This window comes from Nelumbo lutea, chromosome 3 (genome assembly GCF_056320005.1).
Source record: "Nelumbo lutea isolate HS-2025 chromosome 3, American lotus-T2T, whole genome shotgun sequence".
Classification (NCBI taxonomy): domain Eukaryota; kingdom Viridiplantae; phylum Streptophyta; class Magnoliopsida; order Proteales; family Nelumbonaceae; genus Nelumbo; species Nelumbo lutea.
In genome coordinates this window covers 29159437-29186058 of record NC_142686.1, presented here as the reverse complement: position 1 = coordinate 29186058, position 26622 = coordinate 29159437, and the positions used below count along the sequence as shown (strand labels likewise).

At 38.9% G+C, this 26622-nt stretch overlaps 1 protein-coding gene across 4 annotated transcripts in view; it reads left to right on the top strand.

Moving 5' to 3' along the window:
* Positions 1 to 25874, top strand: part of LOC148863917 (putative serine/threonine protein kinase IREH1) — a 106911-nt gene extending 81037 nt beyond the window's left edge. For 2 of the 4 annotated variants that reach the window (XM_088977800.1, XM_088977803.1), the window contains exons 12-18: positions 8708 to 8796; positions 22286 to 22337; positions 22419 to 22475; positions 22584 to 22757; positions 22897 to 22974; positions 25113 to 25304; positions 25563 to 25874. In XM_088977800.1, the coding sequence (XP_088833926.1) occupies positions 8708 to 8796; positions 22286 to 22337; positions 22419 to 22475; positions 22584 to 22757; positions 22897 to 22974; positions 25113 to 25196 (534 nt within the window). In that variant the 3' untranslated portion in view covers positions 25197 to 25304; positions 25563 to 25874. Of the gene's footprint in view, positions 1 to 8707; positions 8797 to 22285; positions 22338 to 22418; positions 22476 to 22583; positions 22758 to 22896; positions 22975 to 24985; positions 25079 to 25112; positions 25305 to 25398 lie in introns of those variants that run through there. The other 2 variants (XM_088977801.1, XM_088977802.1) reach the window with 2 other exon arrangements.
* Positions 25875 to 26622: the final 748 nt, after the last annotated feature.

Here is a 26622-nt window from a genome sequence, read left to right as displayed (position 1 = left end):
TTAAAATTTTTCGAAGTGATAATGGAAAAGAATTTTTTAACCATGTGTTTGGGAATTTTTTTTCTGAGAAAGGAATTATACACCAAAGTTCGTGTAATAATACACCTCAACAAAATGGGGTGGCTGAAAGGAAAAACAAACATCTCCTTGAAGTTGCTAGAGCCCTAAGTTTTCAAACTAAGGTTCCTAAGTATCTTTGGGGAGAAGCTGTTTTAACATCCATTTATTTGATTAACAGACTGCCTACACGAATTTTGGATTTTAAAACACCCATACAGGTTTTCATTGGCTGTTTTCCAAACTCTCGGCTAGTGAAAACATTCCCTTAAAAATTTTTGGAAGTGTGGCCTCTGTTCATAACCATGATCCTAAATGTTCAAAAGTTGATCCAAAAGCACATAAATGTATTTTTGTAGGCTATCCCACTAATCAGAGAGGTTACAAATGCTTTGATCTAGTTTTGAAAAGGATGTTTGCAACTATGGATGTCACATTCTTTGAAGGAACTTCTTACTACAGACACTCCCATCTTCAGGGGAAGAGCAACACTAGTGAAGATGGTCTTTTAGTTGGTTCTGATTTAATGTTTGAATTTGTCCATAATGATGTTCCTCACAACCAGTCACCAAAAGAAAGTAAGGTAGAAAATACAAAATCAGTGGAAACAAATGAATTAAATATTGAAAATGAACAACCTTCGGTGATGCCATCTCAAAATAAAAAAGTTGAAACAACAGAGATGTGTGCGAAACAGTATAAAGGCCTTGTATATTAAAGGGAACATCTAGCACTGAAAAGGAGAGGCACTATTCCGCAACATCAACAATAATATGATCTGAGGGTGGATCATGAAATTCATGATAATTCTCCAAAAATACCTGAAAATATTTCTCTAGGTAATTCTATTTCTTCTAGTCAGCTTGATATTCCCATTGCTCTTAGGAAAGGTGTTAGGTCTTGTACAAAACATCCTCTGTCAAATTTTGTATCTTACAAAAATATTTCACCTTCATATTGTGCCTTTATTTCACAAGTGTCTAGTATTTCCATTCCTAACAGTATCTAGGAGGCTCTAAATGTTCCTGAGTGGAAAGAAGTTGTTTTTGAGGAGATGAGAGCTTTGGAAAAGAATGCTACTTGGGAGAAAGTGGATCTGCCGGATGGAAAGACAATTATTGGTTGTAAATGGGTGTTCACTCTGAAGTACAACTCAGATGGATCCTTGGATAGATATAAGGCTCGCCTAGCAGCTAAAGGCTTTACTCAGACGTATGGAGTGGACTACTCTGAGACCTTTTCTCCAGTGGCGAAACTAAATACAGTTCGAGTAGTCTTATCTGTTGCAGCTAACCTTGACTGTCCACTAAATCAGCTGGATGTGAAGAATGCCTTTTTGAATGGAGACTTGGAAGAAGTATATATGGAGCCTCCACCTGGTTTCACTGAGAAGTTTGGAACTAAGGTATGCAAGCTTAAAAAGTCTCTATATGGACTTAAACAGTCTCCCAGAGCCTGGTTTGAAAGATTCACAAGGTTCGTTAGAAGTCAAGGATATAGTCAAGGACAATCTGATCATACTCTTTTCACAAAAAGATCCACCGAAGACATGGTATCGGTTTTGAATGTTGATGACATAATCTTGACTGGAGCTGATATTGAAGAGATGAGCAGATTAAAGCAGAGCTTAGCCAAGGAATTCGAGATTAAAGACTTAGGCCAGCTAAGGTACTTTCTTGGAATGGAAGTGGCTAGATCAAAGAAGGGCATTGTGGTTTTGCAACGAAAATATATTCTAGACCTCTTGAAAGAAATTGGAATGAGTGGATGCAAACCTTCAGACACTCCGATAGAAGTTAAGGCTAAACTTGAAGAAGTTAAAAATGGGGTTCCAGTAGATGCAGGTAGATACCAAAGGCTAGTAGGAAGATTGATTTACTTGTCAGATACACGTCCTGACATTGCCTTCACTGTGAGCATGGTGAGTCAATTTATGCACTCCCCGTATGAAGAACATCTTGAAGTTGTGTATCGCATTCTTAAGTATCTAAAAGGCACACTAGGAAAAGTACTCTTCTTCAAGAAAAATGAGAAGAGAGGGGTTGAAGTGTATACAGATGCGGATTGGGTAGGCTCAATCACTGATAGAATGTCAACTTCGGGGTACTGCACATTTCTTTGGGGCAATTTAGTTACTTGGAGAAGCAAGAAGCAAAGTGTAGTTGCTAGAAGCAGTGCTGAGGCTGAATTCAAATCAATGGCTCAAGGAGTGTGTGAGGTTCTTTGTCTAAAGAGGGTGCTAGCAGATCTTAAGAGACCAGTGAATTTCCTATGAAACTGTATTGTGATAACAAGGCAGCTATCAACATTGTTCATAATCCGGTTCTATATGACAGGACTAAACATGTTGAGATTGACAGACACTTTATAAAGGAGAAACTTGAAGAAGGAATAATTTGCACTCCGTTTGTACCAACCACTCAGCAAGTTGCAGATGTTTTGACTAAGGGCTTGTTGAGACAGCCATTTGAACTTCAAGTTAGCAAGTTGGGCATGATAGATATCTTTGCACCAACGTGAGGGGGAGTGTCGACAAGATATGATTTGTGGAAAATTAAGAAAGATATGATTTGTTGCAAATTTAAAAATAGTTGATTTGATTGATTATAGATTTGAATAAATTTAAGAAAGATTAGATTTGAATAAAGTTAGGAAAGTCATATCCTAGGATTAAGGGAAATATTTAATCAATCCCTAATTGAGAGAGATTCTAGGAGTAATTGAGAGAGATCCTAGGAGTTTGTCTCTCCTATCTTTTCTTATTTAAGTTGTATGCTCAACATGTTTTATCAACATATTATCAATACAGAAGTATTTCTTTTCTCTCCTTCATTTCTTCTTCTCTTCCTCTTTATTTTTTTACAATGGGAAATGGTGGATCTTCCAAAAGGAAAAGAACTAGTAGGATGTAAGTGGGTGTTCTCAATGAAGCACAGGGTAGATGGTATTGTGGAGAGGCACATAGCTAGATTAGTGGCAAAAGGGTTCATATAGGTGTATGGAGTGGACTATGTAGAAACTTTTCCTCTTTATTTCATAAGAGTTCTTTTCTTAGCACCCAACTTAGATTTGGATCTACATTAGTTGGATATCAAGAATGCTTTTTTGAAAGGTGAAGTTCAAGAAGAGAGGAATAATATTATGGAGAAGCACTAGGGTTGCAGTCATTTGTACATTACGAAAAGAAAGAAACACAAGAATTTACAAGGACAAAGAAAGGAGTCAGGAGGCATTAATTGAGTACATTACTTCCATGGTGGCTTATTGGATTAAAACAATGGAGATTTCCTCATCCTTCTTGACAAATGACATCATTAGAAAGTGGAGAGAAGTGGTAGGAACTTCCTATGAAAAGACTCTAGTCTATAGGAGTTGGATGCCACCTGATAGAGGGTTCTTAAAACTCAATTTTGATGGAGAACTTTTAGAAAAGAAGGTAATATGTTAGGCCCAGGGAGGAGAAGACCTAGGCGGAGCAAGTCAGGCCCAACAGGCCTATGCGTCAGTCCAGAACACCCCCACAAATAACACGGGTGACACCACCCATTACATTTGTATACACCCGATGCCACGTATTTAAAAAAGTAACCATAGACTGTTTAAATGCTCAGAATAGGTTACAGGTTGTTAGCTGGCCATTTAATATATAGGCTAATGAATGAATGCATGAAGGGCAACGAATGAAATATGAATCATTGAAATTTCTCTTTCTGTCTCTATCTCCCTCTCTTTCGCTTCTCTCGTCCATTTCAGGAGGGCGAGCTCCCTCGAACCAGCTCACCGGTGACAGATAGTAGCGGGTATTATCAATTGGTATCAGAGCCATCCAGATCCATGGATGCATGAATGACGACGCTTGAAGACCGTCTCGGTCATCTTGAGGAAAATCAGAGGATTTGGAAAGGGGTTCTGGCCCAGTTGAAGATGATTTTAGGCAAGTTGGACAGGATGATCGGTCCTCTAGAAGAGCGTAGTTGTCGAGCTCCTTCCATCAACACTAATTCTGGAGAAGATGGAGGATCGAAGTCGATAAAGAGTGTTGGAAAACCAAAAACGACAACAAGATCATCAACAGTAGTAGAGACTTCAACCCTAGCACCGAGCTCAGTGATGTTAGGTGACAAAATAGGGGAGGTGGTTCAGAAGGGCAGTGTGAAGAGTATAACCCCGACCAAGATCTACCAACATCCCAACCCTAGTCAATTCGTTACCCCATCCATGGAAATCCCCGAAGCTTAATCCCTGGTCCCCCCGTTCTCTTCCTTCTCACTTCCTCCCTTAAATCGAGCATGTTCATACCCAGCCAAGGTTCGTCTCAGTTGCTTAACCTTTGGACATCATGTTCGTTGGCAGCAACCATAACCCGATCCATCCCACCATGCCTCCTGAAACCCATACTGCCCATCCTCTAGTTTTACAGATCCATGTTCTTTCCTCCTTCCATTTCAGTGGATGGGACGCTCCTCGGTATAGCGTCCCTTGGCATCCTTCGATCCTACTAACAGCCCGAATTATTATTTCCAATACAATTCAAGCAAACCTTATCAAATGCAAGGTAAGGATATTGCTTAATGACAAATCAGTGATGATGAATGTACCCTCACTCCCTAGTGGCAACCATGAGTTCTGGTTCATTATTGGAGTTAAGCCCAGTGGTCAAGGAACCTTCGACAACGAAGATCATGTAGGACATGTGCTTGCTTCCACCAAGATGTTACAATGTCGGCAGACTCTTTCAATCATTGACAGTGATGTAAAAATAGTTAAGGTGGACTCAATGATTTGGGTTTTGGTTCCAACAGGACCTCGAGAAACAAGTCAACAACGAAAGGGTGAAATGATAGGTAATGGTGAGAATCCAAGCATCCTTAACATAGTCGTTGTTCACCTTGTCCATTCTAGCATCTCCGGTGGTGCCATATCCTATATCTAGGTGGAAGTTGTTGTGAGTATGCTCAAGCAGTTTGGAGTTGGATTAATTAGTGCTCGTCTTGTGGCTACAATGAAGAGATTTGACATTGTTGACATTGTTGTCATTGTCCTCGCCTTAGCTATGCCCTCACCAAAGAAGACTGATGGGCAGTCCGAGGTGGTTAAAAGGTGCCTCGAAACGTATATGTGTTGCTTCATTGGGGAGGAGTCCAAACAGTGGGCCTACTGGTTGCCGTGGGCTAAATATTGGTATAATACCACGCTCTAGGTTTCAACTAGAACGACTGCCTTTAAGGTGTTGTACGGTTACGAACCTCCTTCCATCCTACCTTATGAGATGGGCACACCACCGGTAGCTGAGGTGGAGGCACAATTACAGGCAAGAGACAGTACACTAAAGCTCCTCAAATTCCACTTACAACCAGCCCAACAATGAAGGAAATTAGCCTATGACAAGAAGCATCGAGAATTAGAATTCTCAGTTGAGGACTAGGTTTATCTACGGCTCCAACCATGTAGACAGACCTCTCAGGTGAAGAAGGCATCCCAGAAACTATCTCCCAGATACTTCGGCCCATTTCAGGTGGTAGAGCAAATTGGGCTTGTGGCCTACCGTCTCCACTTGCTTACCGAGTGCCAGCTGCACCCCGTCTTCCATGTCAGCCTTCTGAAGCCGTGCTCGGCTTCCACCGATGTTATCAGCCCCACCCTTCCATAATTCACGGAGGCTGGGGAAGTGGTGTTCGAGCCACTGGTGATCAAAGATTTGCGTTGGGTTCGCAAGGGCAGTAAGGTCCTTAAGCAGGCTCTAGTAATATGGCGTGGCTTGCCTCAAGAGGATGCCACATTGGAAGAAATAACCAACTTCAGAAGCAGCTCCCCACCTTCGACCTTGAGGACAAGGTCATTCTCGAAGGAGATGGGAATGTTAGGCCCAAGGAGGAGAAGACCTAGGCGGTAGGGGTGAGCATAATTCGGTCAAAACTGAAAAACCGAACTAAAATTTTGGTTTTGATTTAATCGGTTCGGTCTAATCGGTTATTCAGTCAGTTTCGGTTTTGTTTGTTTTTTTTGGATTTCGGGTTTCGATTTCGGTTATCATACTTATATAAATAGGTTAACCGAAGAAAACGATTTACAATTATAATTATATATTTTTAATATTATTTATTTTATAATTTATAAAGAATGAAAGAGTGAAAAACAAGTAAAGGACAAGTAAAATGGAACCTGCTAGTTTTCGAAATAAGAAAAACACAAAAGAATAAAAGTAAATATTAAAATAGCAACTGAACCCACTATCCAGTAGGTCAAAAAGCAGAGACTAACGTAAAAGAGTGAACCCACTACCCAGTAGGTCAAAAAGCAGAAACTCTCACTTGCATGTTTTTTTTTTATCTTAGTAAAATGAGACTCAAGTTAAATAATTTCGGTTTTAACCGAAATATTCGGAAAAAAATTCGGTTTGGTTTATTCGGTTTTCACATATTTCAGTTTCGGTTAGGTTTATCATATTGTTAAATCGGTTTTTAAATTTTGGTTTTTTCGGTTCGGTTTTGAACCGAAAAAACCGAATACTCACCCCTACTAGGCGGAGCAAGTCAGGCCCAACAGGCCTATGCGTCAGTCCAGAACACCTCCACAAATCACGTGGGTGACACCACCCATTACATTTGTATACACCCGATGCCACGTATTAAAAAAAGTAATCATAGACTGTTTAAATGCTCAGAATAGGTTACAGGTTGTTCGCTGGCCATTTACTATATAGGCCAATGAATGAATGCATGAAGGGCAGCGAATGAAATATGAATCTTTGAAATTTCTCTTTCTCTCTCTGTCTTCCTCTCTTTCTCTTCTCTCGTCTTCTTCCTCTCATCCATTCAGGAGGGCGAGCTCCCCCGAACCAGCTCACCGGTGACAGATAGTAGCGGGTCTTATCATAATATTTTTGCTTTGTTTTCCGGTCCGGTTGGATTGGGGGACTCCTTAAAGTTATGGCTGAATGGAAGGTGTGCAGAAAGCAAAAGATATGGAACATGGAAAAGCTGATTCTTCATCATCATCCATGGCTTATCCCAACTGTGGAAAAACTGATTATTGAAGGAAATTCAAAATTGATGGTTGGGTGACTACAAAAGAGAGAGGCTGCTTTGTGGTGCTATAGGAATGAAGCAAAAAGGTTCAGGTGGTTGAATAGAGACATGGAGGTCAAGGGTTTTTGGATCCCAATCGAAGCTAATAGTTTGGTGGATGCTTTAGCAAAGCAAGGGATGGAAAAGGAACAAATGCATTGGGCATAATTGTAATAATGTGATTTCTTATATTAACAACAATAATATAAAAATGTGATTGTTATTGATAAGAATGTGATTGTATGTATATGGACTTCTTCACATTATATTAATAAAAATGTGATTGTTATTGATAAAAGAAAATGTGATTGTTATTGATAAAAGAAAAGGTGATAAAAGGCTGCCAAGAGTTAATTGACCCTCCACCCTAAGAGGCCCTATGAGGAAGCTATCCAACTAGCAGATCTGCTGTTGTCTCTCCTTAATAATATTTTAATAGTGGTGATGACTGCTCTCACTTACTTGTATCTTGTTCATTTTCTAGTGCTATTTGGAGTTGGATTTTCTCTTTGTTTGGGTGCAGGTGGAATCTGTCCACAGATTTAAGTCAGCTATTCAATCCTTCGTTTTTTGTGTGGCCTACAAAAAAAGGAAAAATAATGTGGAGATGTATTAGAGCAGCCACCTTGTAGACAATATGGGAAGAAAGGAATGCAAGGAGGAAAGAAGTACTCAAGCTGTTGAGGACTGTATATTAACTAGGGCCATTCATTGGTTGAGAACTATGGACTTATTTTATACGTTTTCCTTTGATGATTTTTGGAGAAACTGGTTAGTGGTGGCTAACAGCCATACAAGGAAGGACAGGAATTCTGTTGTGTGGATGCCTCCACCTGAAGGATGGGTAAAGCTGAAATTTGATGGAAGCATCCAAGGAAGCCCGGGCCCATCTGGGATAGGAGGGGTGCTGAGAGATAATGAAAGCAAAATATTAACATTGTTTTCAGGGCCCATGGGAATAGGAGACTCCAATAGAGTTGAGTTATTAGCGGCAGTACAAGGTATTCAGATTGCAGAACAGTTGGGAGTCCAGAAATTGGTAGTTGAAGGGGACTCTGAGATTGTTGTGGGATGGCTGACAGGACCAGCTTCAGCTATGTGGCGGCATAGAGATATGCTAAGGAAAGTCAACTGGATCACAAAAGACATGGCTGTTACCTTTCATTGGGTGGGAAGATCAGCAAATGCCTTAGCGGATGGGTTAGCTAAGCAAGGGGCCTCAAGGGAACATTTATTTTGGGCTGCTTTGTAATTTAGTTCTGGTTAATTCTGGTCAATTCTGCTTTAGTTTGATGTAATATTTGTTAGAAGAGGTAACAACTCGTGCCTCCTCTTGGGTCTACTGTATTGCCTCGTATTTCTGTTTTTAATAAATTATATTCATTCATAAAAAAAAATTATTAATAATTGACTGACAGAAAAATGTAAAAATTTATCCAAACCCTACTTCAAATAGGGTAGGTGTAGAATCTTCAAGATGTGTTGCACTTGATTCTTTATACTATTTTTTGCTGTTTTAGTGCACAAGCTTTTAATTGCATCTTTAAGATGGCCGTTTTCTTATTTCCTCTGTTTGCTTTTAGACAATTTTCGACAATATACTCAATCGTAAAATACCTTGGCCCCGGGTTCCTGAAGAAATAAGCCATGAAGCACAAGATTTAATTGATAGGTAAGATGCAATCTGTTCTTCTTGTTGTACTATTTAAATGTGTTATAAGATGCCTTGTACCAAGGTTAACGTGAGTAATTGTGTATGGTTGCTTACAGTCCATATAGAGATACTCCACATAAGATGCACATTGACACTACAATTTGTACAAATCTGAATGAAATGTTTTTATCCTCAACTGTTATTTGTATCCTATTTTGCATCATTAATGTATGTGAACTAACCTGATAAATTCATTCCCTAGTAACAGGCATCTCATAAATTGTTTAACAGGCAAGTTTTAAGATGTTGGTTTCTGTTGAAGATGTCAACCACTTAAATTGTATTGGAAAATTGGAGATTTTGGGTTGAATTATTGTAAAATATTTAGAAATTATGGTTTCTAGTTTTTTATCAGTTAATATTTTTTGAAATGATAAAAGGACGTGCTCTTTTATTTTAAATAATTGTATCAATAGAAAGTGACTAAAAGTATGGTTTTAAAATGATTTCAACATTTCAATATGCTCTCTTCCTTGATGGTTTAAAAAATTATTATGTGACTATACATCATCAAGTAGTATACAAAACCATCTGCTGTTCAGGTTATATGTTTGATCAAATAATAGATGTTTTAGTTTATATATGTATATGTTTCTTATGCCATTATACTTCTCATTTATATTAGAGTTCAAATATTAAAAGATCAATTATATTTAGCTAAATTACATATAATTAAAAATATTGGACAGAGGAAAATAAGATGGAAAGGTTCATCTATAATGGTAAACTTGAAAAAATAATGAAAGAGAAAAGAATCTTATTAAAACAAATTATTTGTATGACATCTATGTTCATATAAATTGAACTTTTAATATTGATATAATTGTCATGAAGTCTCAATAAACAGGTAAAAAGAGGAAAAATGGTTTCTCTTGAATCGATTAGCTTGTAAGGTAAACAAATCACAAAGGTAGAAAGACCTAATTACCTCATACATAAGAACTAGTAGAAAAGAATCTCTTTACACAACCATAACTCTCAACAATAACGAATGAAGTAAAGCTTGTTGAAAATAATATAAAAGATATTGAAGTATTGGAGATTCTTTTTTTTATAAATAAAAAGTATTGGAGAATATTCTCAGTTGTAATTCATTTTCAGTAATATTTCATGTCAGTACCATGGAAATGGAAATATTTAATTGATTTATAAAGAAATATATCAAAACTTGAAACCATGTTCACATTTTAAGATGAAATTTAAAAGTCAGCTTTGTCTTGTTGGTTTTTTGTAATCATAATTCTAAAAGGCTATAGTCTCAATTCTCAGGGTACAAAGCATACACCTCAAGGCGAGGTAAAAGTAAAATGAATCTGCATTAAAGCTATACCATTGTATATGTAACATGATGCTTACACATGGTTTTGTAAGGTCTGCAAATTGAGGCACAAGACATATGAAGGTTTGAGTGTAATTTTGACCTGTAAATGGTATCCAACCTGTAACAAGCAAAGAAAGAAAGAAAGAAAGGGAGAAGAGAAGAGGAATGGAAGAAAAGAGAGGAGAGAAAGGATAGACTCTTCCCCTGGTGGCCAGATCTATTTATATGTTTCTTAAAAAAATGCAAAGGACAGTTCTGACCTAATAAGCATATGATGGCAATATTAAAATAAGGAGAGATCTGTAATATTGTTATATTTAACATTTATCAAAAAATAATATTGTTCTATTTAACACAGTAATAAAAAGACCCTAGTACTCCTGACCACACATTTCTTAACATAACCCATCATAATTCTCATGTATGGAAAACTATATTGCATATATGTTTAATTTGGTTTGTTACTAGTCAGTAGATACGCCCTAGTAGACCTCTGTCTTAACTAAGATAAAAAAGAGAGAATGAACCCTACTTTTCTCCTGTTCATGTGAAAGAAGGGTGTGGAATCCTAAACTTCCTCAGTACCTAACAAAATCAAACAAGGTATTTTTTGCAATAGATTCCAGATTTTAGAACGACCAAATGCTTTTTGTTTATGCTAAGGACTTCTAGAGTCCATTTTTTTCTGGATTGGTTCTTTTTTCGAACTCATATGCTGTAACCTGTTCATTTAGTTTCTTTGAGCTGATTGAATATCATAGTGTTTATAAGATGGTTTCAACCAATGAGTGCATCAATTCAAGAAAATGTTCATTGACTGAAAATCAAATTGTTCTTGAGATGAACATAAGTACATGTGAAATTTGTTATATCATTACTTAATTGCTACTGTTTTGGAGCAGCTACAGTAACCCGAACCAGTGAAGAAGGAAGAAGAAGATGAGGAAGAAGACAAGAGAAAGAGAGAACAGGAGGGTTTAGTCGAAACTGATTAGTATTCCATTCAGTTGACCCCCTAATGTTATTGGGTTATAGTTACACTTACAAAGACTAAACTGTCATCACTTAAGTGTGGGGCAGAGTACTCTAATAAAACAGCCACATAAGCAAAGTACTTAACTGACATGAGATTACTAAACTACCCCTATTCGGCTCACTCTAACACTCCTCCTCAAGCTGGAATATATGTCATATAATCCCAGCTTGTTACATAGATAGTTCACTTTCCCTGAGTTTAGAGATTTTGTAAACAAATCTGCCCATTGATCATTCGAGCCCACATGTTTTGTGTTTATCTCTCTAGCAAGGATCTTCTCCCTCACAAAGTGGAAATCAACCTCTATGTGCTTTGTTTTCTCATGAAATATAGGATTGGATGAGATATGGAGTGCAGTTTGGTTGTCACAATACAGTCTCATAGGTTTATCCATGTGAAACCCAATTTCTTGTAGAAGATTCCTCAACCACACTAACTCACAGGTAATATGTGCCATGGCCCTATACTCAGCTTCAGCACTACTTCTGGCCACAACCGTCTGCTTTTTACTCTTCCACGTCACAAGATTTCCTCCAAGAAATGTGCAATAGCCCGTAGTAGATCTTCTATCATTCACTGAGCTTGCCCAGTCTACATCTGTATACCCCACTACTTCAAGTTTTCCTCCTGGTTTATACAATAGTCCACGGCCTGGAGCTCCTTTAAGATATCTCACAATTCTAAGAATTGCATCCCAGTGAGTATACGAGGATTCTGCATGAATTGGCTCACCACACTGACTGCAAAGGATATGTCGGGTCTCGTGATAGTCAGATAGTTCAGCTTCCCCACTAGTCGTCCATACCTTCTAGGATCTTCAAATACTTCTCATGTATCACTACTCAACTTAACATTTGGTTCCATAGGGGTTTCAGCCGATTTTGCACCTAACAGTCATGTTTCTTCTAATAAATCAAGAACATATTTTCTTTGGCAGTTTTACACCTTGTTTTTACCTGGCAACCTCTATTCCCAAGAAATACTTCAATGTTCCAAGATCTTTTGTTTGGAAATGATTTTGCATAAATACCTTTAATTTGCCAATCCCTAATTTATCACTGTCAGTAATGACAATATCATCCACATAGACCACTAATAGAATCTTCCTAGCTTTTGAGTCAGAGTTGAACACTGAGTGATCTACCTGGCACTGCTTCATTGCAAAACTCTTCACCACTTCACTGAACTTTCCAAACCAAGCATGCGGCGATTGTTTCAACCCATAAATTGCCTTCTTCAATCTGCATACCTTACCATCCTCCCCCTGAGCAACAAATCCAGATGGTTGCTCCATATATACCTCCTCCACAAGATCACCATGGAGAAAGGCATTCTTTATATCAAGCTAAAACAGAGGCCAATCATACATAACTGCCAGGGAAATTAGTACACGAACAGAACCAATCTTAGCCACCGGAGAGAATGTCTCCATGTAGACCACTCCATACAACTGTGAGTAACCTTTAGCAACAAGTCTAGCCTTCAGATGCTCCACACTACCATCTGGCAAGTATTTCACAGTATACACCCATTTACAGCCCACAACATGCTTACCAGGTGGGAGAGTAGTAAGTTCCCACGTTTGAGTATGTTGAAGAGCAGAAAGTTCCTCTTCCATTGCCCGCCGCCAATCAGGTGAATTGAGTGCTTCTTGAACATTGTTAGGTATGGAAATAGAGGATAAAAGGGAAACAAACTGGCAATGGGTAGATAATGAAACAAAATTGGAAATAGGATGGAGGGTAGAACTGCGTTTACCTTTCCGTAAGGCAATGGGTAGGTCAAGGTCTGAATGTTCAACAATAGGAGCCATGAGAGGATCCGCAGATGAGGTAGATGCTGGAGGAGGGGCTGGTGTCGTTCGACGTGTATACACTTGCCGGATTGGTGGACGTTTGGTGGTGATCTGCACGGGATGAGGTGATGAGTCTACTCCAACACAACATCTGGAACTGGATCACTGACAGGAAGAGGAAGAGGAAGTACAGGTGGAGACGAAGGCGTTTCAGGACTTTAGAAGAAGGGGACTGACTCAAAAAAAGTGACATCAGGGCAGACATAGCACTTCCGGGTAATGAGATTATAACACTTGTACCCTTTTTGAGTCCGTGAGTAGCCAAGGAAGACATATTTAATTAAGCGTGCATCTAGCTTGTCTATTCCAGGGCTCAGATTGTGGACAAAGCACACACAACCAAAGACACGAGGAATTAATGGGAATGGAGATAAAGTGGGAAACAAGATAGAGAAGGGGGACCGACCATGAAGGATGAAGGAGGGCATCCGATTAATGAGAAAACATGTTGTGAGTATAGCATCACTCCAAAACCGTTTAGGAACATTCATGTGGTGAAGAATAGACCGAGTAGTTTCAAGAAGATGACGGTTCTTCCGTTCAGCTACCCCATTTTGTTGAAGGGTGAATGCACATGATGTCTGATGAATAATGCCATGTTCTAAATACTGTTGAAATGAAGTAAGAAAGTATTCACGACCATTATTTGAACGGAGAATTTTGATTGGAACACCAAATTGTGTGCGTATTTCAGCATGGAATTTTTGAAAAATGGAAAACAATTCACTTCTTTCTTTCATTAAGTAAATCCATGTCATTCTTGAACAATCATCAATAAAGGAGACAAAATACTTGTACCCATTATAAGACTCTATTTTGACTGGACCCCAAACATCTAAATGAACCAAAGAAAAAGGACTCAACATACGATTCTCAACTCTTGGACTGAAGGACACACAACGATGTTTCCCAAACTGACATGACTCACATTGCAAAATTGACAAATGACTCAATGACGGGACCAAAATCTTGAGAGCCTTGAGAGATGGATGTCCCAGTCGGCAATGCCATTGTAGAGGAGTAAGTGAAGTCTGAAGAGCAATTGAAGATCCACCACCGTCAAGATGGTACAATCCACTAGCTTCATGCCCCCCACCAATCTTCTTCCCCGTCTTGAGATCCTGAAAAACACAAGTGGAAGGAAAGAAGGTAACAGAACAGTTAAGAGCTTTGGTTATTTTACTAACAAGCATAAGATTGAATGGAAACTTAGGGACATATAAGACAGATGATAAGGGCACAGAAACCATGTCAACATTACCAACACCACATATGGGGGATGATGACCCATTGGCAAGTGTAACAGTTTGTGATGTGGAGGTTTTAGAAAGAGAAGAGAACACACCTGGAGTCCCGGTCATATGATCTGAGGCTCTAGAGTCAATAATCCAGGGAGAGGTTTTAGATGACATGCAAGCAATACCTGATTGGGCAAGTGTGGCAGTGGTATGCTGTGAAGTAGTTTGAAGGAACCATTCATACTCATCACGTGGTACGCTCACCATCTCCCTCCCAGAGGTAGATGTAGATGTGGGAGGAGTTTGGTCTGCCGGTTTACTGTCACTGATATCAACCTCACCTGCTACAGCATGATTAGCTCATTTAGAGGAAGGGCCATGTAGATCATAACAGAAATTCACTGTGTCCCTCTCTACCACAATGAGTACATTTCCTTGTAGAGTTATTCTTCCCTCTACCACGGCCTCCTCCTGAGTCACAACCACCCCGACTAATCATGGAACTGCCACGGCCTCCTCGGGGAGCATGACCTCCCCCTCTTGTACTATGTCCAACCCCTCTAGCTGTCACAAGTGCTGATCTATCAGACTGTGTGGAGTTCTCTGTCTGTCCCAAAGAAATTCTACGAAGCTTTGAGAATACTTCCTCAAGTGTAGGAAGAGGAGCCCCCCAATATTTGGGCTCTAACTGGTTCATATTTCGACTTCAGCCCCACTAAAAATCTTGTAACATCTAGGTGCTCCCTTTGTTGTTGCTGAACTTTAATATCTGGAGTAAGGGGGTGATAGACATTGAGTTCATTCCTTATATTCTTCATGCAGGTATAGTACTCTTCTAGTGTTTTGGTTCCTTGCTGTAAATCAAAATACTCCTAATAAAGCTGATACACTCGTTGTGTTATCTTGTCCAGAATATAGCTTCTTAGCATGCTCCCATATATCCTTAGCCGTATCAAGGAACATGAAGTTGGCACTAATTTTGGGTTCCATACTATTCCACAGCCAAGTCATGATTTGAGCATCTTCTTGTTCCCAATCATCAAACCCTGGAGAGTCCTCCGGTGGCTTCTCATCTCATACATGCTTTACTTTCTTCTTTGCCTTGAGAAACACTTCCACTGATTTAGCCCATGGAACATAGTTCTCCCCATTCAGCTTAATTGAGGTCATTTGTACCCCTAGGTAGTCGGAGGAAATTACCACACTAGGTTTCTGATCATTGTAGCCATCTCCTATTGCTGCCATTGTACTCTTTCACAGTTGCCTCTAACCTTATTTCTCAGCTACAAGCTGATTGATGTTGTTCAAAGTTTGATACTTCAGCACCTATTGCAGCCCCTAAACACAACAATGGGAGCACACACTTGTTCTTCTTCACACTACTGCCGACTTCACACACCTACAACCCACATAAGCATCACACGCACCACAACACAACAGTAGGCCCTCTTACAACCACTCGATAAAAAAAATTGTGCATCACAAGCACCACAACACAACAGTAGGCCCTCTTATAACCACTCAATAAAAAAAATTGTGCATCACAAGCACCACAACACAGTCAAACTGCTACACCCAGTTCAGACTTGTTTAACACACTTAAGAGGGCATTACACAATCACAAGGAGCTTGGCAAGGTCACTGCATTCCACCTTACACCACTCGGCCACCTACAGAAGCCCTAACACCACTCAACAACTCACAGCAGCCCTACACCATTCGGCTACTGCACACACAGCCCTTCCTAGGGCAACAATGAACCTAGTTCTCTAGGTTCTAATCAGTACTAACTGATTCTTGAAGGGTTCCTACCTAGAAATACCAGCAACACAAAAGGACTAAATAACCAACCTTCCTTTGAGAGTATCAGCCAACCATTCACTGCTGAAATCACCTTCCTTGATGAAGAAAACTGTGCGCAGCAGAGAGCAACGAGCTGTGATGTCTCAGACCTAGGGCGAACCAGCTCTATCCATTAACTAACCAGAAACGAAGAAGAAGGTGTCACGAACACAGCTGAGATGCTTTACAAGCAGAAGCAGGTCAGAAACCTCGCTCTGATACCATGTTTTGGAGCAGCTACAGTAACCCGAACCAGTGAAGAAGGAAGAAGAAGATGATGAAGAAGACAAGAGAGAGAGAACAAGAGGGTTTAGTCGAAACTGATTAGTATTCCATTCAGTCGAACCCCTAATGTTTATTAGGTTCTAATTATACTTACAAAGACTAAACTTCCCTCACTTAAGTGTGGGGCAGAGTACTCTAATAAAACAGCCACATGAGCAAAGTACTTAACTGACATGAGATTACTAAACTACCCCTATTCGGCTCACTCTAACAGCTACTTATAAGAAAAAGATTGTCTTTGATTTGATTGCTGTATTCAGATAAATTTTTGTTATATAAAACAATTGTAAGGCGCTAAGGCTAGCTATGCTCTATGGAGCAGAGTGTTGGGCAGTCAAGAAACAACATGTTGAAAAAATGAGTGTGGTAGGAATGCATATGTTGAGATGGATGAGTGGAAAAACTAGGAAGGGTAGATTCAGAAATGAAGTTATTCGAAGGAACCTAGGAGTAGCTCCAGTAGGTGATAAAATGAGAGAAAGTAGACCAAGATGGTTTGATCACATGCATAGAAGACCATTGGCTGCACCCATAAGAAGTGATCTGTTGCAAGGACTAGAAGGGCTAGGGGTAGACGAAAAAGGACATGGTTTGAAGTGGTAAGAAATGATTTAAATGCTTATAATTTAACGGGATGGCAAAACAGGATTCATGTAGCCAACCCCATATAGTCGGGATAGGGCTTGGATGATGGTGATGATTTAGATAAACTTTTGTGCTGCATTTGTCTTGCAATGAGAAATATAGTCAAGGAGAATGGGTGTCAGAAAGATATGGGATGGGTTTATACTAATACAATGTTTTGCTTTTCATTTTTTGTTGATAATGTTCATGTCTACAATGTTATTTTGGATTTATTTCATTAACTAAAGGTTAGGTCCGTATCCAGTCCCCACCCCTCCCAAAACCCCAGATGACTAGGATCAACATTCAGTAATGGCCTTTTGGTTCCAAGTGGAGGATGAATTTCAGTTCCATGTGGAGGGATTGGATGAAGGTGTGTGTTACAACTCCTTCATTTTTGGTTTTGGTTTATGCCTTAATGGCATGGCTTGCGGTCATTTCAGGAGTTCAAGGGGTTTAAGCCAAGGCAATCCCTTGTCTCCCCTGCTATTTCTTCGTGTGATGGAAGTTTTGGGGAAATTGACTTTAAGAGCAGTACTGGGTGGTGTTTTTGGAGGGTTTTACGGTGGGAGAGAACAGACTAGAGATTCCCTTGTTACAGTCTGCAGATGACTTGGTATTTTTCTGCAATGCTTCGAAAAAGCTGGCTGGATGGAAAGCGATGTACCTGTCAAAAGGGAGTAAGCTTACTCTAATAAAGAGTGTTCTGTCTTCTTTACCCCTTCATTTATTATCACTTTACCCAATTCCAGCAGGGGTGGTCTCTCAAATTGAGAGATAAATGGAAGAATTCTTATGGAGAGGTTGAAAGGATGGCAAAAAAAATCATTTGGTCAACTGGGGAAAGGTGTGAATCAAAGAAGTATGGGGGATTGGGTATTAGAAGACTTCGAGAACTGAACTTAGCATTGCTTGGCAAGTGGTTCTGGAGGTTTGGACAGCAAGGGAGTTGTCTATGGAAAAGAGTAATTCAAGAAAAGTATGGTATAAGAAATGAGGGGTGGGATCCAGGAGAGGCAAATCAGTCGTTTGGTTGCTCGATTTGGAAAGGTGTTGAAAAGAGTTACAATTTTTTTAAGCAAGGAAATCAAGTTTGAAGTAGGGAGAGGATCCAAGGTTCAATTCTGGATGGATTGCTGGTGTGGAAACAATTTGTTAAAGGATGATTTTCCAGAACTATTTGCAATTGCACTGGATAAGGAGGCAACAGTGGCTGATTATCTGCATTTTGAATATGGGGGTCATGTTTGGAGCCCACAGTTTAGAAGAGCTTTGAATGATTGGGAGATTGAACCTTTTGGAAGACTACTCCAGAAGCTTTACAGCATGCAAATTGATTTTAATTCAGATGACAAAAAGGTGTGGTCAGCAGATAGAAAGGGTCATTTCATAGTAAAATCCTTTTATAATAAATTGACTCAAGAGGGTTTCCCTTGGTATGTAATCTGGAGCAAGTATATCCCTTCAAAGATGGCTTTCTTTGTTTGGCCTGCCTATCTGAACAAGATTCTTACAAAAGACAACCTGGTCAGGAGAGGAATGGCGCTTGACTCACCTGAATGTGTGTTATGTAACAGAGTAGAAGAATCAGGTGACCACCTGTTGCTACATTGCAGTCATACCTACAACATATGTGTTAGACAGTGTATGCCCTTACCTCCAATCAGAATGTACATTATGACATTTAATGTAAATGAATAAAGTACATATTTGATTCATGTTATTATGGTGTGTTTCTGTGTAATACCCTTAAACTTGACACATATGAGACTCGTGTTAGTTTAGAATCTTCATAGCCGTTGGATAGATCTGGGGAGATTTATCTTGCCAAGGCTGACACTGATGTGTCGCCAAGTTGGTTGGGGTGGCTTGTCTCAGCTGCCAGGGTGAGACCTAAGGTACACGTAGTGTGGGTTTTCTTGAAACCCTGAACCGGACCAGAATTCCAGTATTGCCCTGGACCTTGGAGATAGATGGAAAAATTGGAATGTTACACCTGACCTCTAGACTCAATTATGATACTACACTAAGTGTCGGATTGGGTTGTCTTTGATATGCCAATCAGTGAGATCCTTAGAGGGGGGTCAAAACCTGGGTATGTTGGGACAATCCGAGAATTCATTTGAGTGGGTGATCATAGTGACAGGATAAGCCCCTTTGTCGGACAAAGTAAATGATCGGGGATGCACTCTCTCTGATGGAAACCAAAACTGCCAGTAGTCGATTTCAACCATTGAAAATTGTTTTGCAAAATATATTTATATAGATATATACATATATATATTATGGTTTCAAAATGTTTGCAAAAGGTATTAAATCCCAGGATCCATGTGAGTAGAGAATGCAGCATTGTACCTTGCAGTCGAGGGAGAGGTCTTCTCTCGTTGGGTAGTGTTTGATCATTATGGGCTGAGAGGCTAAGTGTAAAACCATTTAGGGTAATACCTGATTGGCTAATCTTGCATCTACCTACAGTCCTTGGGTTTTTATAAGGTGGCTTGACCCAAGGACCATTTAGTGTAAATGTTGGGCCCATTAAGAGCCCATGGTGATGGGCTCAGGGGTTCACTGTCTCCTACAGTGAATTCGGCCAGGCCTTGTAACAGAGGTTGGGCTGAACCCATGTGGCTGATGTGTAGATCAATGTTTGGGTCCCACGCAATACAATGATATCCAGCTGGGCAGCAGTTTGGAGGTTAAGTGAGCACATAAACTTAATAGGCCTAAAGCCCAATTCAAACTGGCTTAATGAGATTAATTAAAGAAGGGCAGTTTTGGGATTTAGATCAGCAGATAGGATAAGGGATTGTCCCTATCCACTCAAAGAGTTCAGATCCAAATAAAGGTTTGGATCAGGAAACTCCTAATTAGATTAGGAGGGCTGATCTTTATCTGTAGATAAGATAAGGGATTATCCTTATCTCTTAAAGAGAGTCTAGATCCAAATACAAGATTTGAATCAGGAAACTCCTAACAGGATTAGGAGAACCTCTTTAAGGCTATAAATAGAGGAGCAGGGCGAACCTCCAATTTATCCTTCAGTCTACTAATTCAAGAGAGAAGATAGCAAATAGTTGGACTGCCTCTATCGTCTGCTCTTGTTCTCTCCTGCTATTGCCGCTATAACCAATTCTATCTCCACTCTAGGAGCGATCAAGAAAGGGTTCTTGATATCATCTTTTGGCAGAAAAGGTGATTTGAAGTCGTGCTCACTCGCCCTCCATCAAATTCCTGCTAAAGAATCAGGTTCTTGCTGAAGAGCCATTCTGCTGATTCTACTTCATCCTGCACCGTGTCATCTTCGGTGGAAGCAGTCTTTGGATTCATCCTTGGGCGTGAATACCTTCATTGGAGGTTACTATTACTTCGTATCAGGTATAACCCTCCACTCCCTTTTGGTTTCAGATCTGGTCTAGTTTAGGTTCAAGATTGATCATTGAAAAAGCAATTTTCTAAAATAGGGAATGTGATTCCCACATGGGAGAGAGAAATTTTTGAAATTTTGCCCAACCTACCTGCAGGGTTCGACCATCCATATGATGGATCTCTCATCCCTTCAATATGGGTGAAAATCTTTAGCATTTTTGCCATCAAGAGTTGCTGCCCTGCATCAGTGGAAGCTTTTGTAAAAGGCTGGTGGACCCATGGTCTGGGTAAGAAAGGTAAAATTCTATGGCAATTGGTCCCAGGATTAGTTTTCTGGTCGATATGGCAGGAAAGAAACTCAAGGCTCTTTTGAAGCAAAGGCTGTCAAGAGGACGAAGTTTGGCAGAAAATGGTTGGGAAACTATTATCCCGGTCATCTACACACCTATCCAGAGACGGTTTCCCCTTAATTCTCTCCTTCAGTATGAAAACCTTTTTGTAATCACAAATGGGACAGTGGTCTAATGTTTTTTGTAATTTCTCACTGTATAGCCTCTGGTTATACATGGATCTTTTTTTCTTTTGTTTATAATGAACTAATACTTTACCTCTTCTCAAAAAAAAAAAAAAATCAGTATTGGCCTTTCTATTTTATTAGTTTGCTTCATTGGCTTTTTTGAAAATTTTCCTGGAATTATTATAGCACAACTTGTGAAAAGCTTATGAAACTTAAAATTCTATCTTTTATTTACATTGTTCTTTTCTTTTCCTTTTTCTATTAAATAATTGGAAATAAGGTGCCCAATCCTAAAGGGAAGGCTAGGCTAACATAAAGGCAAATGACAAAATTTATATGACATAGGACCTTACCATGTATTCTCTAGCACTACCTTCTTTGCTTGCTTTGGATTTTTTAGCCAAGATGTCAATGCTTGGGTTTTTCTTTTATATTCAAAGAAAAAGGGTTTCCACTGCATTTTACAAAATGTGATTGCATTGACCTCTAAAAGAGAGGGTTCTATGGTGCATGTTGTTTTCTGATATTGTAGTATGAATTGATAAAAGTAAAGAAGGATTAAATGCAAAATTAGATTTTTGGATGGATACCTTCAAAACAAGATCTTTAAATAAGTAGGATTAAGCCAGATATATGCAATGCAAACTTAATAATAATAGGGGTGAAAATCAAGGTACCTTAGGATTGAGACCAAGAAATATCTCAATGTGACCTCCTCATTCATTACCTTAGTTTGACTTTAACAAGTTATAGCAATGGAGAAATTGAGGAGGATGTTGCTCATAGTATTAAAGCAGGATTGGCATCTAGGGTCTTATGTAATAAGAGACCCCCAAATAAATAACAATAACAACAGAGAACACCACTTGGGATAAAAGGAAAATTTTATAAAAAACAGTATAAGGCTGCTAATGTACAAGGGGCCACAACTCAAGTAACTTGGAAAGGCATTAATGCCTCTAATTGGTGAAAAAGACCTATGCTGACCATTCTACTCTTACTATCTTAAAACAGAAAGCATAATATATAACAGAAACAGTAACATAATAATAAGGCTCCCTTAAGAATTAGTAAGTTTGAGCCAACTGGTTGAACTGTTTTACCTGGTCAGCTAGCCCATTGAACTGCCAAATTGGTTGCAATAAGCTTCAGCCTTTTTTTTTTTAATTTTGGTTTTATTTTTTATGTTAGCTGCTGGTTACTTGTTCAGTCAGCCAGTACAAGTGTACTGACCTCTCCCAATGACCTGATCGGCCTCCAATTGGGGCTTTGACACTTTGAAATGACTAATCTAGGTGTGCAAATCCTTGTCAATAGATTTTCTAGTTTGGTAATCTTAAGCTAATTTATGTTCCATTTCCAGATTACTGACAGAAGATCCTGGTCAGAGACTTGGAGCTAAAGGCGCATCAGAGGTAATCTTGTTTATTAGATGTTGAATCTATTGTTTTCTTGGGTAGAATCACTAAGCAATAGCATTGGAGATTATGGTCCAGGTGAAGCAACATGTGTTCTTCAAAGACATCAACTGGGACACACTTGCCAGGCAGAAGGTGACACTACATGCAGCTTGTCTTATTTCTCACCACAGTAATGTTCTGGCCATTGACACCATGTATCTGAGATTGACCATGTCATCTGAATTACCATGGTTATTATAGGCTGCATTTGTCCCTGCTTCGGAAAGTGCTCTTGATACAAGCTACTTCACAAGTCGGTACTCCTGGAATGCATCAGATGGTTGTGTTTATGCTGCCAGTGAATTTGAGGATTCTAGTGACAGTGGCAGTATAAGTGGCAGCAGCAGTTGCCTAAGAAACGGTCAGGATGAACAGGTATCTGACCCTTGCAAAAGAAATTTAGAAAAGAATATGATTATTTTATATGCCGTGAGCTCTGGAAAATATTGTTATTTTATTTGGGCTTTTTGTTGGCTTAACTTGTATTTTGGGCCTCATTAACAATGATAAACAGGCAGATGAATGTGGAGGTCTTGCTGAGTTCGAGCCTAGCTCATCAGTGAATTACTCATTTAGTAATTTTTCATTTAAGGTATGTTTTATTGACCTTGTAAAGTCAGTGCTTTGGTTGCTTTGCCTCAGCTCATATCAAAGTAGTCATCTATCAATTGTTTCACATAAACCTGGTATTAAAGTAATAATATATGGAAATTTCTTTAGAAATATTATTAGTAGATGACTGTAAGAGATTAATAGTTAAAAAACATAGAATCTATAAAAAAGGTTAAAAAAATATAGAGCCAAATTGGCTCCTTCAAAAATTTATTAGACATTAGGGTTATTTTATAAAACATTAACACACTGGAGCAACGTTTTGTTGAATAAGAAGGGATGGAGATGATGGCATGATGTAGGACCAGCTCAGTTCTAGTCCTTACAGAATGTTGAATGGTTTTCTTGATCAGAATTTTATGGTTGTTGATGGCTGTACTGGCTTCTTGAAGGAATAAGAGAGAAAATACCTGGAATCACTCACAGGGTGCTTAGAATCACTCTAGGGCATGGGAATCACTCACCATAGTTAGCATAAGCTGAAGAAAACTCAATATATTTCATTTCCTTTGTGTAAAACGACCATACATATTTATAGACTCTAAACGCATAATAATTGTAGGAGTCAAACTGTTAAGACTTGATAATCCTAGTAGGACTCAAATTAAACTGTCATATCCTATTTCAGTTCAAAGAAGACTCAATAACTCTAATCCTACTGTCCAAAAATACAGAAATACATAAAATTTCATAAAATTCCAATTTTGCCTCTTCAGCTCCTGCATCATGGCATCAGGGATGAGCTACTTAGGTAGATAACTAATGAAGTGATGGTGATGGCTAGAGCATGATGGTTATTACTGTTTAAAGGAGTGGAAAGTTAGAAAGAGAAACAACTTGAGAGGAAATCATAGTCTAAACTCTAAAAGAAAATGTGAATGCATGTGATTTTCTGCTTAATGCCTATAATTGTAAATGTTGCAAATTACAATTTCTCAAGGAATTTGAGTAATATGATTTAATAAAGAGAAAGAAAAGGCAACTGCAGCAAGTTTTCAAGCGACTTATGCTGCTTAAACACGGATATGGACATGGACACAAATGGGGAAATGGGGCTATGAGTCTCCATGTCTTAAAATGTAAAATCCTGGATAAACATGTACAATTTTTTATAGTATAATTTGTTAAAACATATCGTTTTGCATATTCTGAAGTATTAATGCGATAGAGTACACTAAGTTCATGCGCTATCTGCCTATCTAGTAATCTAGTCAACTAGGCGTGTACTCCAGGTAGCAAGGAGAAGTGTGCAATCATTCCTTGCTAGCTGGATAACTATACGTGTTTATGAAAGTTTTGAAGCCTTGCCAAATTCAGAGAGTTTATATTAATTTATTAACAACATTTATTTCTGGTAGGAAATTGGATGAACAAAGAAGGTAGAAGACAAGTTTATCATGAATTAATTCAACTAAAAACTTTTCCCTGGCTTGTCAATGACTAAAATCTAAATGTGCAGTTTTTCACTCCACATTTTTTGAGATGAATCTAAATGTAAAGGCCTTGTTTTCTACTGCCATCATGTTTGAAGGTGAAGCTTTATCTCTTAGACTGGTAATTGAATCCCAGGATGATGGGAGTTGTGAGGCATATGTGATAGGGTTCATTATCTCAGTGTTTGAGAGTGAACAATTAGATTTTTCTCATACACAAGAAATAATGTTTTCTCTGTTAAGAAGAAGAAGTGGGTAACTTGTCTAATCAATGTATTAGTGGATGACTGGGAGTTAGTCGTGATTAGTTTACATTTTTAATCCTAGTCATCCAATTTTTTGATCCAAGGACCCTTCAAAAATGACTTTCAGTCAGCAACATGGGCAAACCAATTCTGAAAATTCCAACTGTGAATTCTACATTACTGTGGATTCCATAATATAATGTTGCAACTGCATCACCATGCCAGACAGTTACGTGCTGCTAGCTTGGATTCAGTTCATCTAGCAGATCCTTGTATGATTTTTTATCCATCCTGACCATATTATTTTGAACAGTTTCATAATTCATCATGGTTCCTCAGCATTTTGTGCATGTTCTGGTATTCCTTCTTTTTCATTATTTTCTCATTTTAATCTTCCACAGTTTAATCTTTCCCACTGATTTTTCACATTTGGTGATCAGAATCTCTCTCAGCTTGCATCAATCAACTATGATTTGCTTACCAAGGGTCTCGAGGATGAACCATCAACAAACCATGGTGTATGATTCTTCCAGCTTCTCAATCGAGAAACAGTGGTAGGCTCTAATATTTGATGATGATAGAAGCCTCAGGGATCCCATTGACTTCGATAGTTGTTTGTACAGCCTGTAAATGTAAGATCCTAACCCTAGTTTTATAGTGACTTCTGTTAGTTCAATTCTACTAAATGGGCCATTACCCAATTTTGGTCCTGATCTGTTGTCTCAGGATGAGTGGGCTGGGACCTTAACCTCCAACATTTTTTTGCACAAAGAAGCTGCTTTTGAACTGGAACCCATTTTGTCATGCTTGTCAGTCTGAGATTTTACCATTGCACCAAGCAGTGGCCCTTATTCTACTATGCTAATTTATCATGAAATTTACACTTGCAGAGATAGAAGCTCGAGATTACAATTTCTGGGGTGTGCTCTTTCCTCGTACAGGCTACTGCTTCACATTTCAGGACTCTTGACTTTTAGTCCGAATCATCTGTTTGGTTTGTGAACCTCTTGTACATTAGTTACCTTCCCTTGGGACCGAAACCTAGTGGTTTTCTCCATTATAGCAATGAGAACACATCCCTAGATGTTTACTTATTTGAGAGCTGTGTAATTAGCATCTTATAAGTTTCTTGTTACCCTTGATGAGGCTCATCTGAGGCATTTCTGGAAAATCTTGAGTAGAAAATGGTTGGCATTGGCAAATTTTGTTTTGATTTCGGACATTGCCTTTAGAGTTTCTACTGGATTGTGCTCTGTTATGGAAGGCATTTTTTTGGGGCAAAGCATGAATCTCCATGTCCATTTCTGTTATGTGTCTTAGGAGAACTCACCCCACAACAGTATCCCATACTACCGATGTGGGATACCTCACATTAGCATCCCATACTATCAATATGGGACAAATGGATCTTAACAATTTCAAATCCAACACTACATGTCTATTATTTTGAAACCTTTGCCCCATTAATGTTCAATTGTTCATTAGATTCTGCAATTAATTTTTTGCAATATTGAGTTTGACAACTTCTATAAGATAGAATTGACAAATCAACCCCCCCCCCCGGGTGGATTTTGATGAAAACCTGATTAGTTACCACTATTATGATACCGATTGATTGGTTAAAAGTTTTTTTCAGATATGGTCGAACCCCTGAAAAACTCCATCAGGTGATGTCACTTGAATTGGATGAAGTGAGGTGGGCTACAACAATGTGTTTTTTTTCTTCTACAACAATGTATTGAAGGCCTGAATTTCACAGTTAGACATGTGGTGTTGTTGATTTTTCCTCTGTCTGGTTGGCTGGTTGGAGATTTGGGTTTGAATCCCGCCTTCACCAAGGTTAATACAATTAGATTTGAGGATGGATCACTCCATTCTACAGCCTCATGGTGTAAATGGTATCAGGAAATCTAAGTTAAAATTTGAGATTCAACATAATTGAATCAAATT